This window comes from Podarcis pityusensis (assembly GCF_964106645.2).
Source record: "Podarcis pityusensis genome assembly, chromosome: 10".
Classification (NCBI taxonomy): domain Eukaryota; kingdom Metazoa; phylum Chordata; class Lepidosauria; order Squamata; family Lacertidae; genus Podarcis; species Podarcis pityusensis.
The window spans coordinates 46,872,973-46,892,845 of NC_138035.1; the positions used below are offsets into that span (position 1 = coordinate 46,872,973).

At 41.2% G+C, this 19,873-nt stretch overlaps 1 protein-coding gene across 19 annotated transcripts in view; it reads left to right on the forward strand.

The window, feature by feature from the left end:
- Window positions 1-19,873, forward strand: part of GRIP1 (glutamate receptor interacting protein 1) — a 332,684-nt gene that overhangs the window by 214,426 nt on the left and 98,385 nt on the right. The window contains exon 1 of one of the 19 annotated variants that reach the window (XM_081022305.1): window positions 5,057-5,081. The exons of the other annotated variants lie outside the window; for them this stretch is intronic. Coding sequence (XP_080878431.1) covers window positions 5,072-5,081 — 10 coding nt within the window. The 5' untranslated portion in view covers window positions 5,057-5,071. Of the gene's footprint in view, window positions 1-5,056; window positions 5,082-19,873 lie in introns of those variants that run through there. 19 annotated transcript variants of the gene reach the window in all.

Consider the following 19,873-nt stretch of genomic DNA (forward strand, 5'->3'; position numbering starts at 1 on the left):
AAACCTCCTGGGCTATACTGTCTGCACTTTGTTCCTTATTGAATGCAGGTCAATGGCAGCTTCCTAAGCTTATTTGGTCAATAGGAAACTTTACAAGACAGACATTTCAAAGACCCTGAACCTAGATTGCAGTTTTGTGTGTGTGAATGGTCAACAAACTAGTTGCAATGAGTCCAAATCAAAGCCTATTTTCTTACACTTGCTCTTTTCAATAAACAGTTTGTGCATGCACAGTCTCTCTCTCACACACAGACATTCCCAAAGGGCACTCTAATTATATTTCCTAGAGTCTCAGAAACAGCAGCGAGAACAAGATTAGAGAGTGTATGAAGTGAATCAGTCCTTCAGTAAGTTATCAAATGATGCAAAAAAACAGGTGGTATATGCAACTACCACAAGTTTCGCCTTGTAGCTGTAGCATTTGGAGGCAGCCCATTCTGTTTTGAATCTGCTCTTTGACATTCTGATTCAATTTTTATTTGTGTCTGAATCTGTTTTTTTAAATCCAACACTCTCTTTCACCCCATTGACTAGAATAAGGGATCTGAAAATAATTGTATTTCCCCCTCTTGTCACATAAGTGGATGAAATTTGCAGCCAAAGAATCCTGAGTGCATTCAGGTAGCAAAATTTCAGGATGGATCATTCAGGGAAGATTTAAAATGTTGGGTTTTTTTGGTAAGTTTCTAATTTCTTGTCAGAGTGGATTGCATATCACAGACATGACCAACCCTTATGAATGGATGAAGTTTTCCAAATAGCAGGAAAATGGGCATAGCAGTTCTCCCTCAAAGAGAAAGTTTAGTATTTCGTAAATAGAAATTGTTGTTGTTTGTGGGAGGTGAAAATCGGTGTGAGAATTAGGCATGTATGCCTAGGGGCTATTGTACTAGGTGATTTTATCTTAGTTTTTTGAAAACCAGAACAGTTGGGATTTTTTCTTTTCCCCCTCCCTTCCTCATGCAGAAGAAAAGAGAGAATATGATTTTCAATTGTTTGTTAGGAAAACAAGTGGACCACCCCAGTAGTTTAAATCCGCTGCTTACACCCTGCTTTCACAGCAGTGTCACTGTGATTGGAGCTATTTTGAAAAAATAATTCCCTAAGATAAAGAGGTAAACCTGCCTGTCAAAATGAAAGTTCTCCACCTCCTCTTCTGTCAAGCTCTGGGAATTCATGAGTCAGCCTATGTTTTTTACCTCAGAAAAGAAAAGTTGTCAGGAGGAGGGATGGGAAGATCATGCATTTAACTTCTGGAAAAATGAGGCCACAGAGCAACCCAGTAGCATGGGGGGTCCCTGGTTACCTCAAGATGCCTTGCTAATGGCCTGATCTGACTGATGAACATGAGATCATGACCTAAACTGCACCAATTCACCTTGTTATCTGGAGTACATACAGAGCTGATGCACATACCTGCTACCTGGGTTCTGGGAGCTTTTCAAATACTGCAGAACTTGGTACTCCCATTTACATGATAAGTTCGATATTAGTTTGGCTGTACAGAAAATCTATTATCTAATTGAACTGTCTGGCATCTACATGGATTCTACACCAGTGATAAGATTCATCTTCAAATTATACAGCTCATTTGCAAGTAAAGATGTTGACAAAATGTGAGCTGCTAGAATTTTAACTGTTTAACACAGTAGAGCAGGAAGCAGTCTTAGCTCTTAAAGAAAACATCATTGGGAAAATCTGCAAATGGTAGATAACAAGTGAGAACTCACAACAAAATGTTGCTGTATATTACCAACCCCTGACAGGATGGCTTCTGTTCAATACATGTTGTTGTTGTTTAGTCGTTTAGTCGTGTCCGACTCTTCGTGACCCCATGGACCAGAGCACTCCAGGCACTTCTGTCTTCCACTGCCTCCCGCAGTTTAGTCAAACTCATGCTATCCAACCATCTTGTCCTCTGTCATTCCCTTCTCCTTGTGCCCTCAATCTTTCCCAACATCAGGGTCTTTTCCAGGGAGTCTTCTCTTCTCATGTGGCCAAAGTATTGGAGCCTCAGCTTCATGATCTGTCCTTCCAGTGAGCTCTCAGGGCTGATTTCCTTAAGAATGGAGAGGTTTGATCTTCTTGCAGTCCATGGGACTCTCAAGAGTCTCCTCCAGCACCATAATTCAAAAGCATCAATTCTTCGGCGATCAGCCTTCTTTATGGTCCAGCTTTCACTTCCATACATCACTACTGGGAAAACCATAGCTTTTAATATACGGATCTTTGTTGGTAAGGTGATGTCTCTACTTTTTAAGATACAATACATCATACAATACATAAGCCAGCCTAAAACAAGAGCCTTGTTGTGCTGTTCAGGATTCAGAAAATGGGAGAGGGAGGTTCAGGAAGTGGGGCAGGTAAAATAAATACATCCTTTTACTTTCCCATCCACCTGAATTTCTACCAGCTTCGGCTAGTGACCCAACTGTACCCCTATCTGGACAGGAAAAGCCTAACTTCTGTTGTCTATACTGTGCTAACTTCTACGTTAAACTACGGCAATGCGTTATACATGAGGTCTGCTCTGAAGACGGTTTGGAAAATTCAGCTGGTACAGAATTTGGCAACCAAGGTTGCTCACCAGGACAAAACAGTTTGAGCATACTATACTGATCCTGGTCTGGATGCACTGACTGATAATAAGTTTCCATTCCCAATTCAAAGTGCTGGCTTTGACATCATCTTCCAGTGACTCTAGAACAGGGTAGACTGCTTATATCAATCCATCTGCTTAAATTAGAATCGATGGGATAGTCTCATTGCTAATCTCAGCTGGCAATGCCCTATTTTTGTTACACTTGCAAATAAAAAATTGAAAAAAGAAAGAAAAATGGCCCTTGGGGCTAAATTTCATCCTAGGTATCTCAGAATGATTCCCAGTAATAGGAAGGCCCTCCTGGGCATTAAATGCGTGACTTGGGCTATAACCAGCCATTTCCTCTTTTCCTTCTCAGTGTCTTCATACATATTCCCCCGAGACACCGTCATGTCAGAGCTGCTTTTCTGCAGCTTGATCCCATGTTGCTGCTGTGCACTGCATATGAATGTGGAAAACACATGGGCCTTTCCCAACTTCTCTTTACCTGAAGTGTACAGTTATAAGTGTGTCAGATGTAGACAATGCCTTTTTTTAAAAAGCAGTTTTGGCCCTGGTAATACATTTTATGGCATTTCAGCTGAGGGTCTAATTGGTTTAAGTTGCTCTCTTATTGGCGATGGGGGCATTTTGTCTTCCAAAGTGATAGGTGATCATTCACCAAAGTTTGGTATTGAAGGGAATTATTTATTTCTTCTGAAATATGGCATCTTACGCATGTTTCGTTTTAATATGCATTTAAGAATGTTTTCGGAATAAGCTCAGCCTTTGAAATATGGCTTTGAAATAATTCAAGGTGAATAGAGACTCTTCCCACTTCATCCCATTTTGAAAGATGATTGCAGCCAGGTGTCAAATTCAGCTCTTGTGAAGACATCCTATCACAGGGAACAGGGCAGTTCTTGGACCAGTGAGTTTTACTCATATTGAAGCTTTTACAACTAACACCTGTTTTCTGCCCCAATGTTGGGTTTTATTTTCTTTATGCATTGGTTTTAGGTCTTTTTGCATTTTCCTAAAAGCACTACCAAAACCCCCAGAAAAGTCCTATTAACCCTTCTCTGCAGCACAGAGACTGCACTTCCTGTCTATCCCCCAACCCTAAAATTATAATAAGACCAAACCAATTTATAATGAGACTCCAGCTGCAACAAAACATGTCTATCCCATATCAGTCTCTACAGCCACAGCAGGCACTATGACTCTCCAACGGTTTGACTTCGCCCCGAACACACACTCTTTCATTGTCTCCCAGGACAGAAGGATGCCAACCAAACAGATAAAAGAAAATCATTATATGTACATCAAATATTTTTGAAGGCAGGAAAGAGGTGATGCACTATAGCTGGCTAAGATATAGCTGTTAATATAGTTTTCCTGTAGTTTGTCCCAGTCACTTTCCCTCTTCCCCCAGTTTTGTTTGGGACTTGGTTATGGTGGACAGGCTAAATTATTATTGGCTGAAGTCTGTCAAGTCCTAAGTTCCAGATCCACAGCAGGCTCAAGTCTTTGAGACCAGCTGCACTGTGCACTGAACTCACTGTGTGGTCAGGACCAATTTTGAACTAAAGAAACTGACCCTGGGAAAACAGAGTGCAGCATTCTCAGGTTACTGTTCTTCATTTTACAGCACTGCTTAAATACAGGCCTATCTTAGATAAAAGCAATAGATTTCCCCTATAAGAATTTGGGGTATTAAACAGGATATGCTTAATCCTACACTTAAGTATTCTGTTTGATTTTTAGTGATACATTCTTAACAGGCCAACCAGCAATTTCTACTGAGTTCTTGAAAGCAGACTATCCGTTATGCATTGCTCTGTTTGCTCATAACCTTATTAAATTTAGACTGCCGGCTCGATGCAGTTCCGAAGCGAAATTCTGTAGAAGATAATAAAAGCAGCTGCTATGTTTAAAATTAACAATGAGCGGTTATTAAAATAGCCAAACAGATATAACATTCGGGAGCTAAATTTACATTCATGGAGTTACATTTCACAAGCTCAGAGTATCATTTGTGAGACTACTGAACTGTACAGTGTTGCTCCATAACTTTGGTGCATTGGCATAAATAAATTGCATATGTGCCTGGAATAAGAAAAGAGGTATAGAAACCTTTTTTAATTTTTGCTGCCAAATGTCCAGCTGCTGAGTACATAAGCTGAATTGTAAAACCTTTTCCTTAGTCACAGATTCTGTTAGCTTTACTGCTAAACTCTTTGGGTGAATCCTAGGGAGTAGCAGGATTATGGCATTGTCTGACGGAGGAACCACTTTGGATTTCTGAATCCAAGACAAATTCCTGCAAAGAGCTGAAAACACATGGATCATTACATCTGGACTTTAACGCAGATCGAGGGACTGTAAGCTAAAATACACCCTGAGAGACATAGCTTTAACAGGATTCTTGAAACGGGTCAGTTTTTAGCTGTGATGGCACTTCTTTGTGGGTTAAGCCAAGATTTCCAAATGGAGCTGAGTAAGTCATTAACAGTTCATGCTATAATAACCATAAGCAAAATATAATGATGATGATACCATTTACTAGAATGTTCACAATTGTATTTTCCAGGTGGTTAGCACTCCTGTGTTTTCATGTGGTAGACGAAAAGTGGCATTTGCCAAAATAAAGTTGCCACTTTTGGAGCTTTTTTTTTTAAAAAAAAAAGAACTTGTGAAAAAGTTAAGAAAATTTGGGGAAACTTTTCTGACATACACACATTGCTGCACATCACCCCATTCTCCAAGTGCTATGAGATTCCATGTGTTCCCTAGAGTTTGGTTTCCTTTGGAATGAGAGACTGTGGTGTCTTTATGATTTTTGGTTTATACATATATACAATCTGAGCCTATGATAGAGGGGGTCCAACACCCCAAGAGGTTCTTGCTTATCCCATAGTCACAGACTTAGATTCAAACAGGAATCAAGTATGGTTCTGTCTTTCTCAGCTGCCCAGCCTGCAGCCTGCCACTTCTAGCACCCTCTCAACTGTGCCCTTTGTCTTTCTAACTACCAGTGAGTTGAGGGAAGGGCACCCTTTTGCTCTCTGGCACAGAGCCACTTCCTTTGTTACCTTAAAGGCCCATACTTAGAAGACGATGACCTCACCAGGAAGCTAGCCTGGATATTCCAGGAAATGAATCCTGGAATTAGAAGGAGGCTCAGGCATACAGCCTACCCCTCACCAAACTCATAGCAATACAATAACATATGTAGAAAATTAAACTTCAGGGAAATTAATGCTAGAGGAGTAGCAAAGTTAGTTCTATCAGCAAAAATATAGAATAGTATGTGTTTAATGTGGCGTTAAGCCTTCAGTACCCAGGATCCAAATATACTTGCTAAATGAGTTCTGCACACTCAAGGAGACTTTAGACCACAGAATAAACTGCTTTTGAACTAGATAGCGTTAAGTTTGGATAATAGCAAGATTCAAGAAAAAATGTCAACAATGAATCAATCCCAGGAAATACCTAAGTCCTTGGGTGTATATAAAGTAGCTCTTTGAAGCCTGGCAATTGGCTCAAGTCCTAATTCATCACATGTTGGTACATTTTGGTTCTTCCAAATAAAAGTAGATTCTGTGCTTAATTTTAATGGGAAATGGTCTGTATTTGTTTTATAAGTTGCCTTCTTTTGTGCTTATTATTTTTTCTTCCTTCTGATTTGTGGAGGGCTGAAATTTGCACACCCACTGTTCATATCCAGCCTTTTATCTGTGCTTTTCCAGTCTTTTTCCTTTGTCCTTTTTCACCTGATACTGTTCCAGAGAAGCAGCAGCAGTATGTCTTCCAACATGGTTCTGGAAGAGACAAACTCCTTTCATACATGACTGCAACATAAATGCTTCCCCCACCTTGCCAAACTTTCAAAGTAGTGCACTGTGCAATCACCTCCCAGTGGTTTGGCTTCTCCTGAGGAAGATCCATCTTCTTCCTTTTATATTCTACTCACCTCCAATATGGTTCATTAGTGAAGGGCTTGTTTTATTGCTTTGCATACCAGGTTCTGGCAATTTAATCACATTTGAAATGGTATCCAGTTTTGGATTAATTAGGTGCTTAAAAATAAAGCTATTTTTGCTCCTTCATTTACTGAAGAAAAAAACAACGACACGCATCTCATTTGCATTGCATTCTGCATCATTGTTGCTGTTCTCTGTCTGTAAAGGAAACAGGCCTTGCTTGATCCTTGTAGTCTGTTCATTCAATTTTTAATTAACTTTTTATTTCCAGGTCTCAGTGGATTTCTGTTACAGTTAAGGAAACAATAAGCATTATCGCTGGGAGCTAATTGAACACCTAGAAGATATGCTCTCGGTAATGAAATACTGTGTGGCAGCAGTGGCTACTTCGGCAAAGTATCATGGCTTAGCTGTAGGCTCCTGTTGCGGTGAAGCCTAGCACCATTATAGAGTACACCAGGGGTCAGATCAGTATGCGTGTGAGGTATGTTTGTGTCTCGTGGCAGAACACCAGAGCCTGGAACACTGTTGTTGCCCGGGTGAACTTCTGGCATAAATAGAAAGGATGTCTTCATGCTTTGTTGTTGTTGTTTAGTCGTGTCCAACTCCTTGTGACCCCATGGACCAGAGCACGCCAGGCACTCCTGTCTTCCACTGCCTCCCACAGTTTGCTCAGACTCATGCTGGTAGCTTTGAGAACACTGTTCAACCATCTTGTCCTCTGTCGTCCCCTTCTCCTTGTGCCCTCCATCTTTCCCAACATCAGGGTCTTTTCCAGGGAGTCTTCTCTTCTCATGAGGTGGCCAAAGTCTTGGAGCCTCAGCTTCAGGATCTGTCCTTCCAGTGAGCACTCAGGGCTGATTTCCTTAAGAATGGATAGGTTTGATCTTCTTGCAGTCCATGGGACTCTCAAGAGTCTCCTCCAGCACCATCATTCAAAAGCGTTAATTCTTCGGTGATCAGCCTTCTTTATGGTCCAGCTCTCACTTCCATACATCACTACTGGGAAAACCAGTAGTGCCCAGCCTGGGTGGATGAGAATGGTCTAGAACCTGGAAACACTTTACAGCCCCTGCAGAAGCTCCAAACTGCATTCCTTCACAAAGAGCATTCATGCAGCAGAGCGAATGCTTCACCTGCCCACCTAATTCCTGACACAAGAACATTTTAAAATCTTTTTTTCACATTTGGCACGCCTGCCTATTACTTATGGATTTCTTCGCAGTAGGTATTTTACAAAATAATGATTACCAGAATTAAATACCTTGTCACATTCTGACATACTGAATGCGGAAAATCAAATGCATATATACATTTTCAGCTTCCAATTCTGTCAGCTGAAGCTTCTGGCCATTGCTATGGTGGAATACCAAGCAAGAGATCCAGGCGTATAGTGGTTGGTTTCAGCCGTGTTTCCTCATGTATTAATTTCCTGACTCTTTAAGTAAAAAAAAAAAAAAAAAAAAAGGTGTGCCCCTATACTCCCTTAATGTCTAGTACTGCTATTACAAATATACATAGACCCTCAAAATACTTCTCATTTTAGAACTTTGCTTCAGCTCCAAATCTTGATATCAGGCCCTGATTCAGCAAACCCATTCTGCTAGTGCAGGGATGTCCAACCGGTCGATCGCAATCTACCGGTTGATCGCGGGGTGTTCCTGGTTGATCCCGATCGTGTGGGTCAACAACTTTGGTGAAGGCTCCCCCCAAAAAGCTCAACAACATTAGTCAATCCAATGGGTAGATCACTGCCAGTGTTTTTATAGTGGGAGTAGATCACAGTCTCTTGGGAGTTGGACATCCCTGTGCTAGTAGAATTCCTACAGAGGACTCCCACAAAGGCACCAAGTTTCCTCCAGATACCCCCGTCCCATGCATGACCCATGTCTTCTTCAAATACTCCCTGGAGAACCCCCATAACTGGGAGGAGGGGAGAGGGTTGTTCTGTTAGGCAAGCAAAAAATGCTTACACTGGTGGAATTATTGTCTTAGCACTACACTGAATCCCACAGAGTTGTCAGCTATGGCCCTATAAAGTTTGTATTTATCACTCTGCAATAAAATCATCTAGGGAACATTGGAGCTTTCCTCAACAAATAAAAGGTAAATATTGATAGAATGTGAAATCACCTTAGCTTGGTAGGTGTAAAATTATTATTTTAATAGACTTACCGTTTTTATTGGATGATTTGCTGAAGTGAGCTTCATTCAGCAGCAGCAGTTGTTCGTGCTACATTTCTGCAGTTAGTCAGTGCTAAAGGAAAAAAACCAACAAATAAATAAAGGTTATTTGAACTACAGTGGTATCTCGGGTTAAGAACTTAATTTGTTCTGGAGGTCTGTTCTTAACCTGAAACTGTTCTTAACCTGAGGCACCACTTTAGCTAATGGGGCCTCTCACTGCTGCCTCGCCGCCATTGTGCGATTTCTGTTCTCATCCTGAAGCAAAGTTCTTAACCTGAGGTACTATTTCTGGGTTAGCGGAGTCTGTAACCTGAAGCGTCTGTAACCCGAGGTACAAATGACAAATTTATATGACAAATATAATTTATATGACAAATTTGTATATGACAAATTTGAAACTGTATTTCTTAAAGAATTCCTGTACCACAACGCAACATCAGCTTTCAGAGTGGTTTGCAAATAAAATTATTTTTAAAGTATCAGTATAAGAATACAAATCAAAACATCAAGAACAGCAGGCGGAAGCAGCATAAATCACATTTAAAACCTTCAAAGAGCTTTTTTTTTAAAACTTGGGGTTAAAAAAAAGAGGTCTTTATCTGACACTAAAAAAAGTTAGCAGCAGAGATGCCAGGTGAGGCTTAACTGCAGAGATAGGGCATTGCAACAAATGTCCGTTCCCTGACTCCCCTCCCTCCACCTCACCTCAGTTAGCATCAGCGTTTGAAAGACTGGCAACAGTAGATGGGATGAGATCCAATGGAGGCTTAGCATGAGCAGATGGTGTGAGCAGATGGCATTTCCATTCAGGCAATGGAATCTCTGGTTTCAACCCCACCTGCAGCCCACTGTGCTACATTAAGCTCCTTCTTGACGGTTCCCTTACCTCCAGGAGGGACATTTTGAGAGCTTAATAGACCTCAGTGGGATGGAGGAGACAGGAATGTTGTGTTCTGTGAATGGGATAATACTCAGCGTTTTTCTGGCTCCTAGCTATTGTGTCACCGATCAATTTACTCGTTTCTTTTTCTAGCCTTTTGCGATGAAATAATGATAAAGTATCACAAAATCTAAATCTTAAAAAAGTATACAGTGGTACCTTGGTTCTCAAACTTAATCGGTTCCAGAAGTCCGTTCCAAAACCAAAGCCTTCCAAAACCAAGGCGTGCTTTTCCCATAGAAAGTAATGCAAAACGGATTAATCCGTTCCAGACTTTTAAAAACAACCCCTAATAAAACAGCAATTTAACATGGATTTTACTATCTAACAAGACCATTGATCCATAAAATGAAAGCAATAATCAATGATGATAAAAATTAAAATTATTATTTTTTCTTACCTGCACTGATGATAGTCATTGTTTGGATGGGGGGCTTTTATCCATTTACGCAGTCACACAATCAATCAGTTAGTAGCTGAACTGAGTTCCACACAGTCACAAAAACAAATTCACCGAAAAAGCCTCAAAAACAAAAACGCAAAATAAATAGCAAAAACAAAAGCGCCGAACTTAATCCGTTCCGGAAGTCTGTTTGACATCCGAAATGTTCGAAAACCAAAGCACAGCTTCTAATAGGTGCAGGTGCCCCGGAGACAATAGCCGACAATCGCATTGGATGTCTGGCTTCGGAAAAATGTTCGAAAACCTGAAAATTTACTTCCGAGTTTGCAGCGTTTGAGAACCAAAGCGTTTGAGTACCAAGGCATTTGAGAACCAAGGTACCACTGTATAGTTAACTTACGCAACAGTTAAAATTGTGAGTTAAAAATATCTGCTGTTTCCCAAGGGTGTGGTGTGTATGCTTTCTACCTGAAGGTACCATGACCTCCCTTTTCCACTATTCACCATGTAGCCCGATATCATGGGATATGATTTCATACTTGTTTACCAGGGTTTACGGAGCTTAGGGGAGGAACAGAAGCGCTGGTGGGGACACACGTCATGCTCTTCTGGGGATGCTTGTCCACCTTTGGTCCTCACAGCGCCACCTGCTGATACTGTCTGCACATGCTTTCTGACAGCTGATGCTTTACATTCAAGAATGTGTAAATTATACATTTTTAAAACAAAACTTTTCCTTAAAAAATAAGTTGATATCTCCACATTAGGTGCAAGAAATTAGTAAGCAAGCTGGCTCCAATCTAAAACTACAGCAACGTTGAAATTAAACTGGAAATGGCAACCAAAGGACCAGGATAGAAGCGGGTTTGCAAATGTGCTATTGAGAGTAGCTGTTTTAAATGCATTGTGAGCCACTAGCAATTTAAAATGGGAGTCTTTGAACGGCTGAATGGAATGTGATTGATCACTTCATTGATGATTTGCCCACAGACTCCCTGACAAGCCTGAGTGAAAAAGGGCAATTTACGTGCATAACAGATTGTTGACATTTTGCAGGTTTATGAAGCAGATAATTCAGGCCATGTATATTACACATTGGAAAGAAATGCTCTGTTGTACATTCATTCCTTTCTTTCTCTGGTGAACTCGAGATGTTGTGGTAACAGCGATCAAATTATTAGCAATGCTTTAGAGCTTTTACAAATTCAAAAGCACAGTTCTCAATATTTGTTAACATTTGTCTGAAAAAATTGGCTCCATTGCAGTTTCAAACTCTTTCCACACAGGCCCTTTTTCAGCAGATTTCAGGAAAATGTCATCATAAATTATTTTTGCTTTGGTATTTCATCCACTTCATGAGCATATAATATTTAGTGATTTATCCTACTTGGTTAATCTCCATAGCACTTTGCACACATTAAGGGCAAAAAATTTCCTCTTTAAATGTGTGCTTTTCTTTATTTGATCAAGACACCATGCAGAGTTTTCTATGGAAAGTGTGATATTACTACCATGGCTTTGCATATTTCCATGAATATTAGTGCTAGCACTGAGCAGGCACTTGAATACATATTCCGAAATTACTGTCTGCAAATTTAGGTAGCTCGTGGAAGAAACTGATGAGTTAAGAAGGAGAAAATGCCTGGCATTGTCTTTATTAAGATTATTTGCAGCTAGTTAGCACCACTTAATTAGACTGCTGGTCTTCATCTCACTTAACATAAATGTCTCTCAAAGATCTCAAGGCCACTTCCACAGCATTCTTAAGGGCCAGTTCAGACATATGACTCAAAACTAACCTACTCAGTGTCATGGATTGTGTAAGTTTAGTATAGGTTGGTTGCCAAATATCCATTATCCCATTTTATCAGGAGTCTCAGTCTTGGGCAGATGACTGAGCACAATCCTAGGCATGAGAACATGCTCTAGAACATGGGTAGGCAAACTAAGGCCTGGAGGTCGGATTCGGCCCAATCACCTTCTAAATCCAGCCTGTGAACAGTCCGGGAATCAGCATGCTTTTACATGAGTAGAATGTGTGCTTTTATTTAAAATGCATTTCTGGGTTATTTGTAGGGCCTGCCTGGTGTTTTTACATGAGTAGAATGTGTGTTTTTATTTAAAATGCATCTCTGGGTTATTTGTGGGACCTAGGAATTCGTTCATCCCCCCCCCCAATATATAGTCCGGCCCCCCACAAGCTCTGAGGGACAGATGTGTCATTTAACCATAGGACAGACTGCATCTGGAGGTAGTGGACTGCTTTGTATATTCAATATTAACTTTTTAAGCAGAAGCACCTATCAGAATTGCTACACTGGTCAGTTTCCAGCATTGGCATGGGATTGGATTTAATGTTTCCTTGACATGTACCACCTTTACAATTTCCATGGTGGTTGCTGTATTAGTTTCTTGCAGCAAAAAAGAGTATTATGGCACCATAAAGACTATATATATATATATATATATATATATATATATATGTTGGCATAAGCTTTCATGATAAAGTTTCCCTGAAAACTTACAGCATAATAAATTTGTTAGCCTTTTAGATGCCACAAAACTCTTTTTTTGTATTTACCACTTTATCAGCTTCCTTAAGGCTAAAGAGAACTTACAGCACTGCTGTGCGTAATTTCTACCTTACAGGCTTTGAGTTTTAGGAGAATAAGCTGCTCCTTTAAGAAAGGCATATATATAAAAAATAAAAATAGATTGTCCAGTAGTACCTTAGAGACCAACTAAGTTTGTTCTTGGTATGAGCTTTCGTGTGCGTGCACACTTCTTCAGATACACTGAAACAGAAGTCACCAGACCTTTATGTATAATGAGGGATGGGGAGGGGTATTACTCAGAAGGGTGGTGGGAATGGGTGATTGGCTGATAGGTGTGGTAAACCTTAATACATGTGACCAGTGCCTGATCCAACTGATTTAGAAAAAGTCTAGACTGCTTTACAGCAGACAGTTACTGTATAGCTACCATGTGTATACATGGTGATTTAATGTGAATTCGGTGCTATTGGTGTATGCAGACACTGTCCACCTAAATCCCACTCCCATTTAAACCTCTCCCCCACCCCTGCCGATCCACAAATAAACTGAAAAGAAAAATAAATGCAATACAAAATTGCCTTCAGGGCAAAAGTGGAAGCACTGAGGCAACTTACATTTTTATAGGAGGTTTATGTGTAGTGACATTTTTGGCGGGCAATCTCTTTCATCACACTCCCTTGCATATGTTTTGTCCCACCATGAGGATACCTCAGCCATTTTCTTTCTGAGGACCTCAACTTTCAGGTGTGTATTCTGTTGACCATCTGTGAGAAGGTGGTGGATATTTTTTCTGCAGTCACATTATCAATTGGACCTTGAATCTTCTGGACATTTGGGAGGAACAGTTACATATGCCGTTAAAACAACTGATGGATTCCACCCCTCCTCTCCTTTTCTGGTGTATGTGTCAAAGACAAGCTATGTACAGACTGGAAGGAGGTGGTGGAGGACAATTATTGTTGTCGTCCTCATTGTTATTACCACCACAACCATGACCATCCTTATCATCCTTACTCTCTGCTCTTCTTTCCTAATTTGCATGCCCTACTCAAATACACTACCTTCTATTTTGCCTATTGTGAAACATGAGAAATGTTTGTTGTTGTTCACTACTTGACTGTGCGTACGCTACATCTATATCTGTCTATGTATATCACATGCATACAGTACCTGAATGCATGGTCAGTTGGAAAGAATGTATTATGCACGGTGCTATTTTTCTAGAAAAAGAGGTGCCAGAACTCACCATGAACACTTTCTTGTTCTCTTAGAATGGCAATGGCACTCATCTGAAAGGTGCCAGAACTGAGTTCTGTTGAGTTCTGAATGAAAAGAATCCCTGATTATATGTTATGGAGGGCAGTGAAGTAATAACTGAATAAGGGACAACATAGAATGATTCACAAACATCCCATCCAGCACTGCCTGCTACTGTGGATGGGAAGCATTGATGTGCTCATGTATGGACACACACATAGAAAAATCAGATCAATATTCCCAATCCAGACATAGCATTATTACAGCCAAAAACTGAAACTTTGAATTTCTGCAGTTTAATCAGCTTGAGTTGAGCAGAATATAAGATGGTATTGGGAGTGAGGTGTCAAATTCTGAACTCGAAAGAACAATTATTATGAAGAATAAAAAGCACTCGAAAGATAGAGTACCTGAAATCCCCCAAAGAACTAAAGCTTTCAGGAAATGCTGCAGAGTTTTGGAAAATATACTGCATTTTGAAAAGGTCGAAAGGTTATGAGAAAGATGAGTGTAAAGTAACTATGTTCCTGAATATTGCAGGAGTAGAAGCGGTTGGTGATTTTTAATGGCATGAAGCTGTGTCACACTGAGAGAGCAGGGTATGATATAGCTTACCACAAGTTTGAAGAGAAAAGTGAAACATTTGCTAGAGGGCAATTTCAAAAGAGGACTCTGAGGGAAGGTGTGGTGTTTTTTTAATGAGCCAAAAGCAGAGGAATCAGAGCTGCAATATTGGGCAGCTAAAGGATTCCAATATAAGAAATCAGATTGTGTTTGGCATTGGAGATCTATAGCTGGCAATGTTGAGCATCACATTTGGCTCATGAAAAGTCTTTGGGTAAGATTTTATTCTATATAATATTAAGAAACTGGCTTTCAAATCCAGTGCATATACCCGGATGAGAAGTAAAGGATTTGAGTGTTTTTTAAAATAAGTAAAACCTGTGTTGTGATGGAGGGTCCCAAGAGCTGCAGCTAATGATAAAGTACAGTGGTGCCTCGCAAGACGAAATTAATTCGTTCCGCGAGTTTTGTCATCTTGCGATTTTTTTCGTCTTGCGAAGCACAGTGTCGGGAAAGTTTTGGAAAAGCTTCAAAAATCACCAAAGTCTTTCATAATGAAAGATAAGTTATGGGAAGGTTCGATTTGTGTGTGTTTTTTGTTTTTTGTTTCTTTTTAATTGTTTTTACCTTTCTGTTTTTTATTGTGATGTGTTGGTTTTGTTATTGTTTAATTTGGTGTTTTTACTTTTGCCTTTTTGTAAACTTAAAACTTTAATAAATACTATTTTTAAAAAAATAATCACCAAAGTCTTTAAAAACCTCAAAAAAGGCTACCACACCGCGTTCTATGAGTTGCTCCTCGAAGTCAAGTCGCAACTGTATTAACGGTGTTAAGAAAAAGGAAACAAACTTGCAAGAAGTTTCCGTCTTGCGAAGCAAGCCCATAGGGAAAATCGTCTTGCGAAGCAGCTCAAAAAACAAAAAACTCTTTCGTCTAGCGAGTTTTTTGTCTTGCGAGGCATTCGTCTTGCGAGGTACCACTGTATGGGTATGTAGTTGCATGCTGGTGACAAAGGGCACAATTAAGAAGTGGCTGCTTCATGTGGATAATATTTGCATGTAGCCCTGTGTTGTGACTTAAAAGAGCATGTTTGCAAATAATTAATAACCTGGTCACCTATGGTGACCAGATAAGCCAGGCTTCCTCAACTTTGGCCCTCCAGATGTTTTTGGCCTACAACTCCCATGATCCCTAGCTAGCAGGACCAGTGGTCAGGGATGATGGGAATTGTAGTTTCAAAACATCTGGAGGGCCGAGGTTGAGGAAGCCTGAGATAAGCCTCCTGCTTCTTGATCCAGCTTTAAAGAGCTACCATGTCTTTAAGCTTAGAAGGCTGTGCATCAGACTTTTTCCTTGGAAGGGGAAGAAACAACCCTGAGCCCTACCTCCCAAGCTTGTCTAACAAGGAAACTGACAGAGGTTAACTTCTTGCAGCCTTAAGGCAAAACAAGACAATATGCCATTCATGCAATTAGGAATGACATGTGTAGCTTTATCAAAGTTAATAGGGAATGTGGGGAGGGGGCACTCCAGTGGGAAGTAGGGGGTTACCTACAGCCCCAATCTGATTTTGAGGGACCATATCTGCTACTGACATTGGAAGAAAAGGTTCTGTTGTCTAATACAGAAATAGATCACAGCAGAGGCAAAGGGTTAAATCTGTTCGAGAAAAAAAGTACACCAGAAACCTACCAGGATTAGAATTTTAAGCACTCCCTATAGACAAACCATCCTCCAGAAAAGTTTGCAGCATTAGCCTGAGATAGTGCTACAAAGAGAACGAGATTGTAAACAGCTCCACAAAGGCTATTAAATGAATGATATTGACACGTATATATAATTATACGATTTGTTTCATAATTTAGTTTTCTCAGTTAGATGCAAGGGCTGTTAAGTCAGTTGTTCAAAGGAGAGTAGTTGGAATAGTAAGCTGTCCCTTTAGGAATGGGTTTTTTATTTTAACACATGGAGAAATGATTCCAGCCAGTCCTTGACAGCTAGGCCTGAATAAGAAGGCTACACTGTTTCACAGCAGACAGTTATAGTGTACTGTACTTAGAATAAAACCAGTTTTATTTGACGAAGGCCTCCAGGGTAATCCATCTCAGTTAAGCAGTTCATAGCAGATCATATTGCAACAGTTCTAGTTTCATATGGAGAGAGCAGCACACATACTTCTGTGTCAATTAACTTCGAATCATTAGAATTGTAGAGTTAAAACAGTCCCTGAGGGTTGTCTAATCCAACCCCCTGCATTGAAAGAATATCAACTAAAGCATCCATGACAGAGCCAACCTCTGCTTAAAAACCTCCAAATAAGGAGAACCTAGGACCTCTTGCGGAAGTCTGTTCCACTGTTGAACAGCTCTTACCATAAGAAAGTTCTTCCTGATTTTTAGTCAGAATCTCCTTTCTTGTAACTTGAACCTATTGGTTCGGGTCCTACCCTCTGGAGCAGGAGAAAACAAGCTTGCGCCACCTACCATGTGACAGTCCTTAAGATATTTGAAGATGGCTATCATATCTCCTCTCCTCTTTCCCAGGCTAAACATACCCAGCTTCCTCATCTGTTCCTCACAAGGCTTGGTTTCCAGACCCATTATCATCTTGGTCTAGTCCAACCTCCTGCAATGCAGGAATCTTTTTTGCCCCTGTTGGGGCCCGAACCCACAACCCTGAGATTAAGAGTCTCATGCTCTTACCAACTGAGCTATCCCAGAGCTGCGACATGTGAAATATATTAATTTCACATATAGGCTCATGGAGTCTGAACTGGAGGTGGCTGGCCAGGAGCAAGACCTTAGGGTTGCAGTGGATGCTTTGATAAAGATGATAACTCAGTATGAGGCAACTGGGTGGGGGGAAGCAACTTCCATGCTAGGGTGGAGGTTTCTTCTTTTCCAATGCCTGCTGAAATATTTTCTGTTTCATAGAATCACATTTCATAGAATCGATGAAGCTGAATATTGGAAGATTCAGGGTGAACAAAAGAAAAGTGCTTCTTCACACAGTGCATAGTTAAACTATGGAATTCACTTTGAATCATAGAAGTCTAGAGTTGGAAGAGATCCCCAGGGTTCATCCCCTGTAATTCAGGGATCTCAGCTAAAGCATCCATGACTGAGGCAGTGATGGCAACCAACTTGTATGGCTTTAAAATAGTAAAGGTAAAGGGACCCCAGACCATTAGGTCCAGTCGTGACCGACTGTGGGGTTGCGGCGCTCATCTCACTTTATTGGCCAAGGGAGCTGGCATACAGCTTCCAAGTCGTGTGGCTATGATGACTAAGCCGCTTCTGGCGAACCAGAGCAGCGCACGGAAATGCCGTTTACTTTTCCGCCGGAATCTACTTGCCTATTTATCTACTTGCACTTTGACGTGCTTTTGAACTGCTAGGTTGGCAGGAACAGGGACCGAGAAACGGGAGCTCACCCCGTAGCGGGGATTCGAACCGCCGACCTTCTGATCGGCAAGTCCTAGGCTCTGTGGTTTAACCCACAGCGCCACCTGCACCCCGGCTTTAAAATAGTATTAGATAAATTCAAGGAGGACGAGGCTGTCAATGGCTACTAACTGTGATGTCTGTACTCTGCCTCCATGGTCAAAGCCAGTATGCTTCTGAATTCCAGTTGCTGGAAACTGCAGGAGAGGTTAGTGTTGTTGTGCCCAGTCCTGCTTACCTATTACCTATGGGCATCTGTTTGGCCACTGTGAGAAAAGGATGCTGGACTAGATGGGCAACTACTAGCCGGATCCAGAAGTGTTAGTCTTCTGTTCATATCTTTCTACCAGCGGAAAATGCAATTGTAGGTAGATGCACAGAAAGCTTTTTTCTGTAGTCGCTGAGTTAAGGGAATTGCTGGCACAGCAGTTGTCTCTGAACAGCATAATGACTTGCTGGAAATTGTTTGTTTATCACAGGCTGTCTAATCTCTCAGCCAAAGGAAATTAAAAAAAAAAAATCTACTCATGTAATGAATGCAGCTCTAGGAACGCATATACATAATAAACGTTATTCCCACTGTAGTAGTAGATGTAGACACCTGCTGTATGAGCCCTCTGGAAGTGAGAGAGGTAAACTGACTATATATATTGTGCGTGCATGTGTGTGTGCATGCTCCTCTAAATAAATATTATTTTGTTCCTTGGTAACTGGACATTTAGTTTGCTTAGGCAATTACTGTCAGTATGTTCTAGTGCAGGGTTGAAGATCCTGTGGCCCTCCAGATGTTGTTAGGGGAGGGGTAGTTCCTTTGGTGGGGAGCACATTGTGCTCCAACTGGGGTCCAACTTTGGTTCCCATCCTGCACTTAGCTGTCACCTGTGGCTCCTAGAAGCTGTCAGCATGCAACAGTGACCACACCCTGGGAATGGCTTTGGCTGGCCAGCTAAACCACGTCAGGGAAACCGATGGGTCTCAAACCCTCGATGAATTAGGGAATTCTCCTGCATGCAAAGACAGACTTCAGCAGGTTGAGTGGATGAGACCAATAGTGGGACCAACAGTCAAGAAGGCTGTTTCTGTACGTGCTACATAGGGAAGTGAGGGGCAGACGGGGCTCATCAACCTAGGAAGGTAGCCCATCTAGGAGAAGGAAAACTCTCGCCCTAAACCTCCGCTGCCTTGTGAGATATATTTGGGAGAAGATAAGGCTAAGGAATAACCTCTACACAAATCCAGAGTCAAATCCCTAAGACGGTTCAACGGGCTCTTTCACATCTCCTTCCGGCAACTACTGCAACCAAGCTGCTGCCAAAGGTATTGCTCTGCTTTCCTTTGGACCACATCTGTGAGGTTGAGGGGGGGGGTCTTGTTGTTTGGGCAGCCCAGGACCTCCATACACACTGCCTAGGCTTGCACCCCAGCTGCTGCTAACCTCCAGAGGCACACTCCATCTTCTCTTGAGACTGACAGATACCAACAACAACAACAACAACAACAGCTTCCATCATTTCTCACCTTTGGCCATGTTGGCTGGGACAGATGAAAGTCAGAGTCTATCAACATCTGAGGGTTCCACAGGTTCCCCATCCATGTTCTAGTGACTAGATGGGTGTAGATCTAAGATACTTGGTTTCAAACTTCACCATTTTAAAGAGTCAGTGGCAACTTTGGAAAATTCATTCAGTTACTAATTCTTTAAAGAATTAGTGATCCATCTAATCCATCTAATCCAGCGGTTCTCAACCTGTGCGCCCCCAGATGTTGTTGGACTACAACTCCCATCATCCCTGAGCTCTGGCCTTGCTAGCTAGGGGTGATGGGAGTTGTAGTTCAACAACATCTGGGGACCCACAGGTTGAGAAAGGCTGAATCTAACTTCTGTTGATTTAAAAAAATCCTTCCAGTAGCACCTTTAAGACCAACTAAGTTAGTTCTTGGTATGAGCTTTCGTGT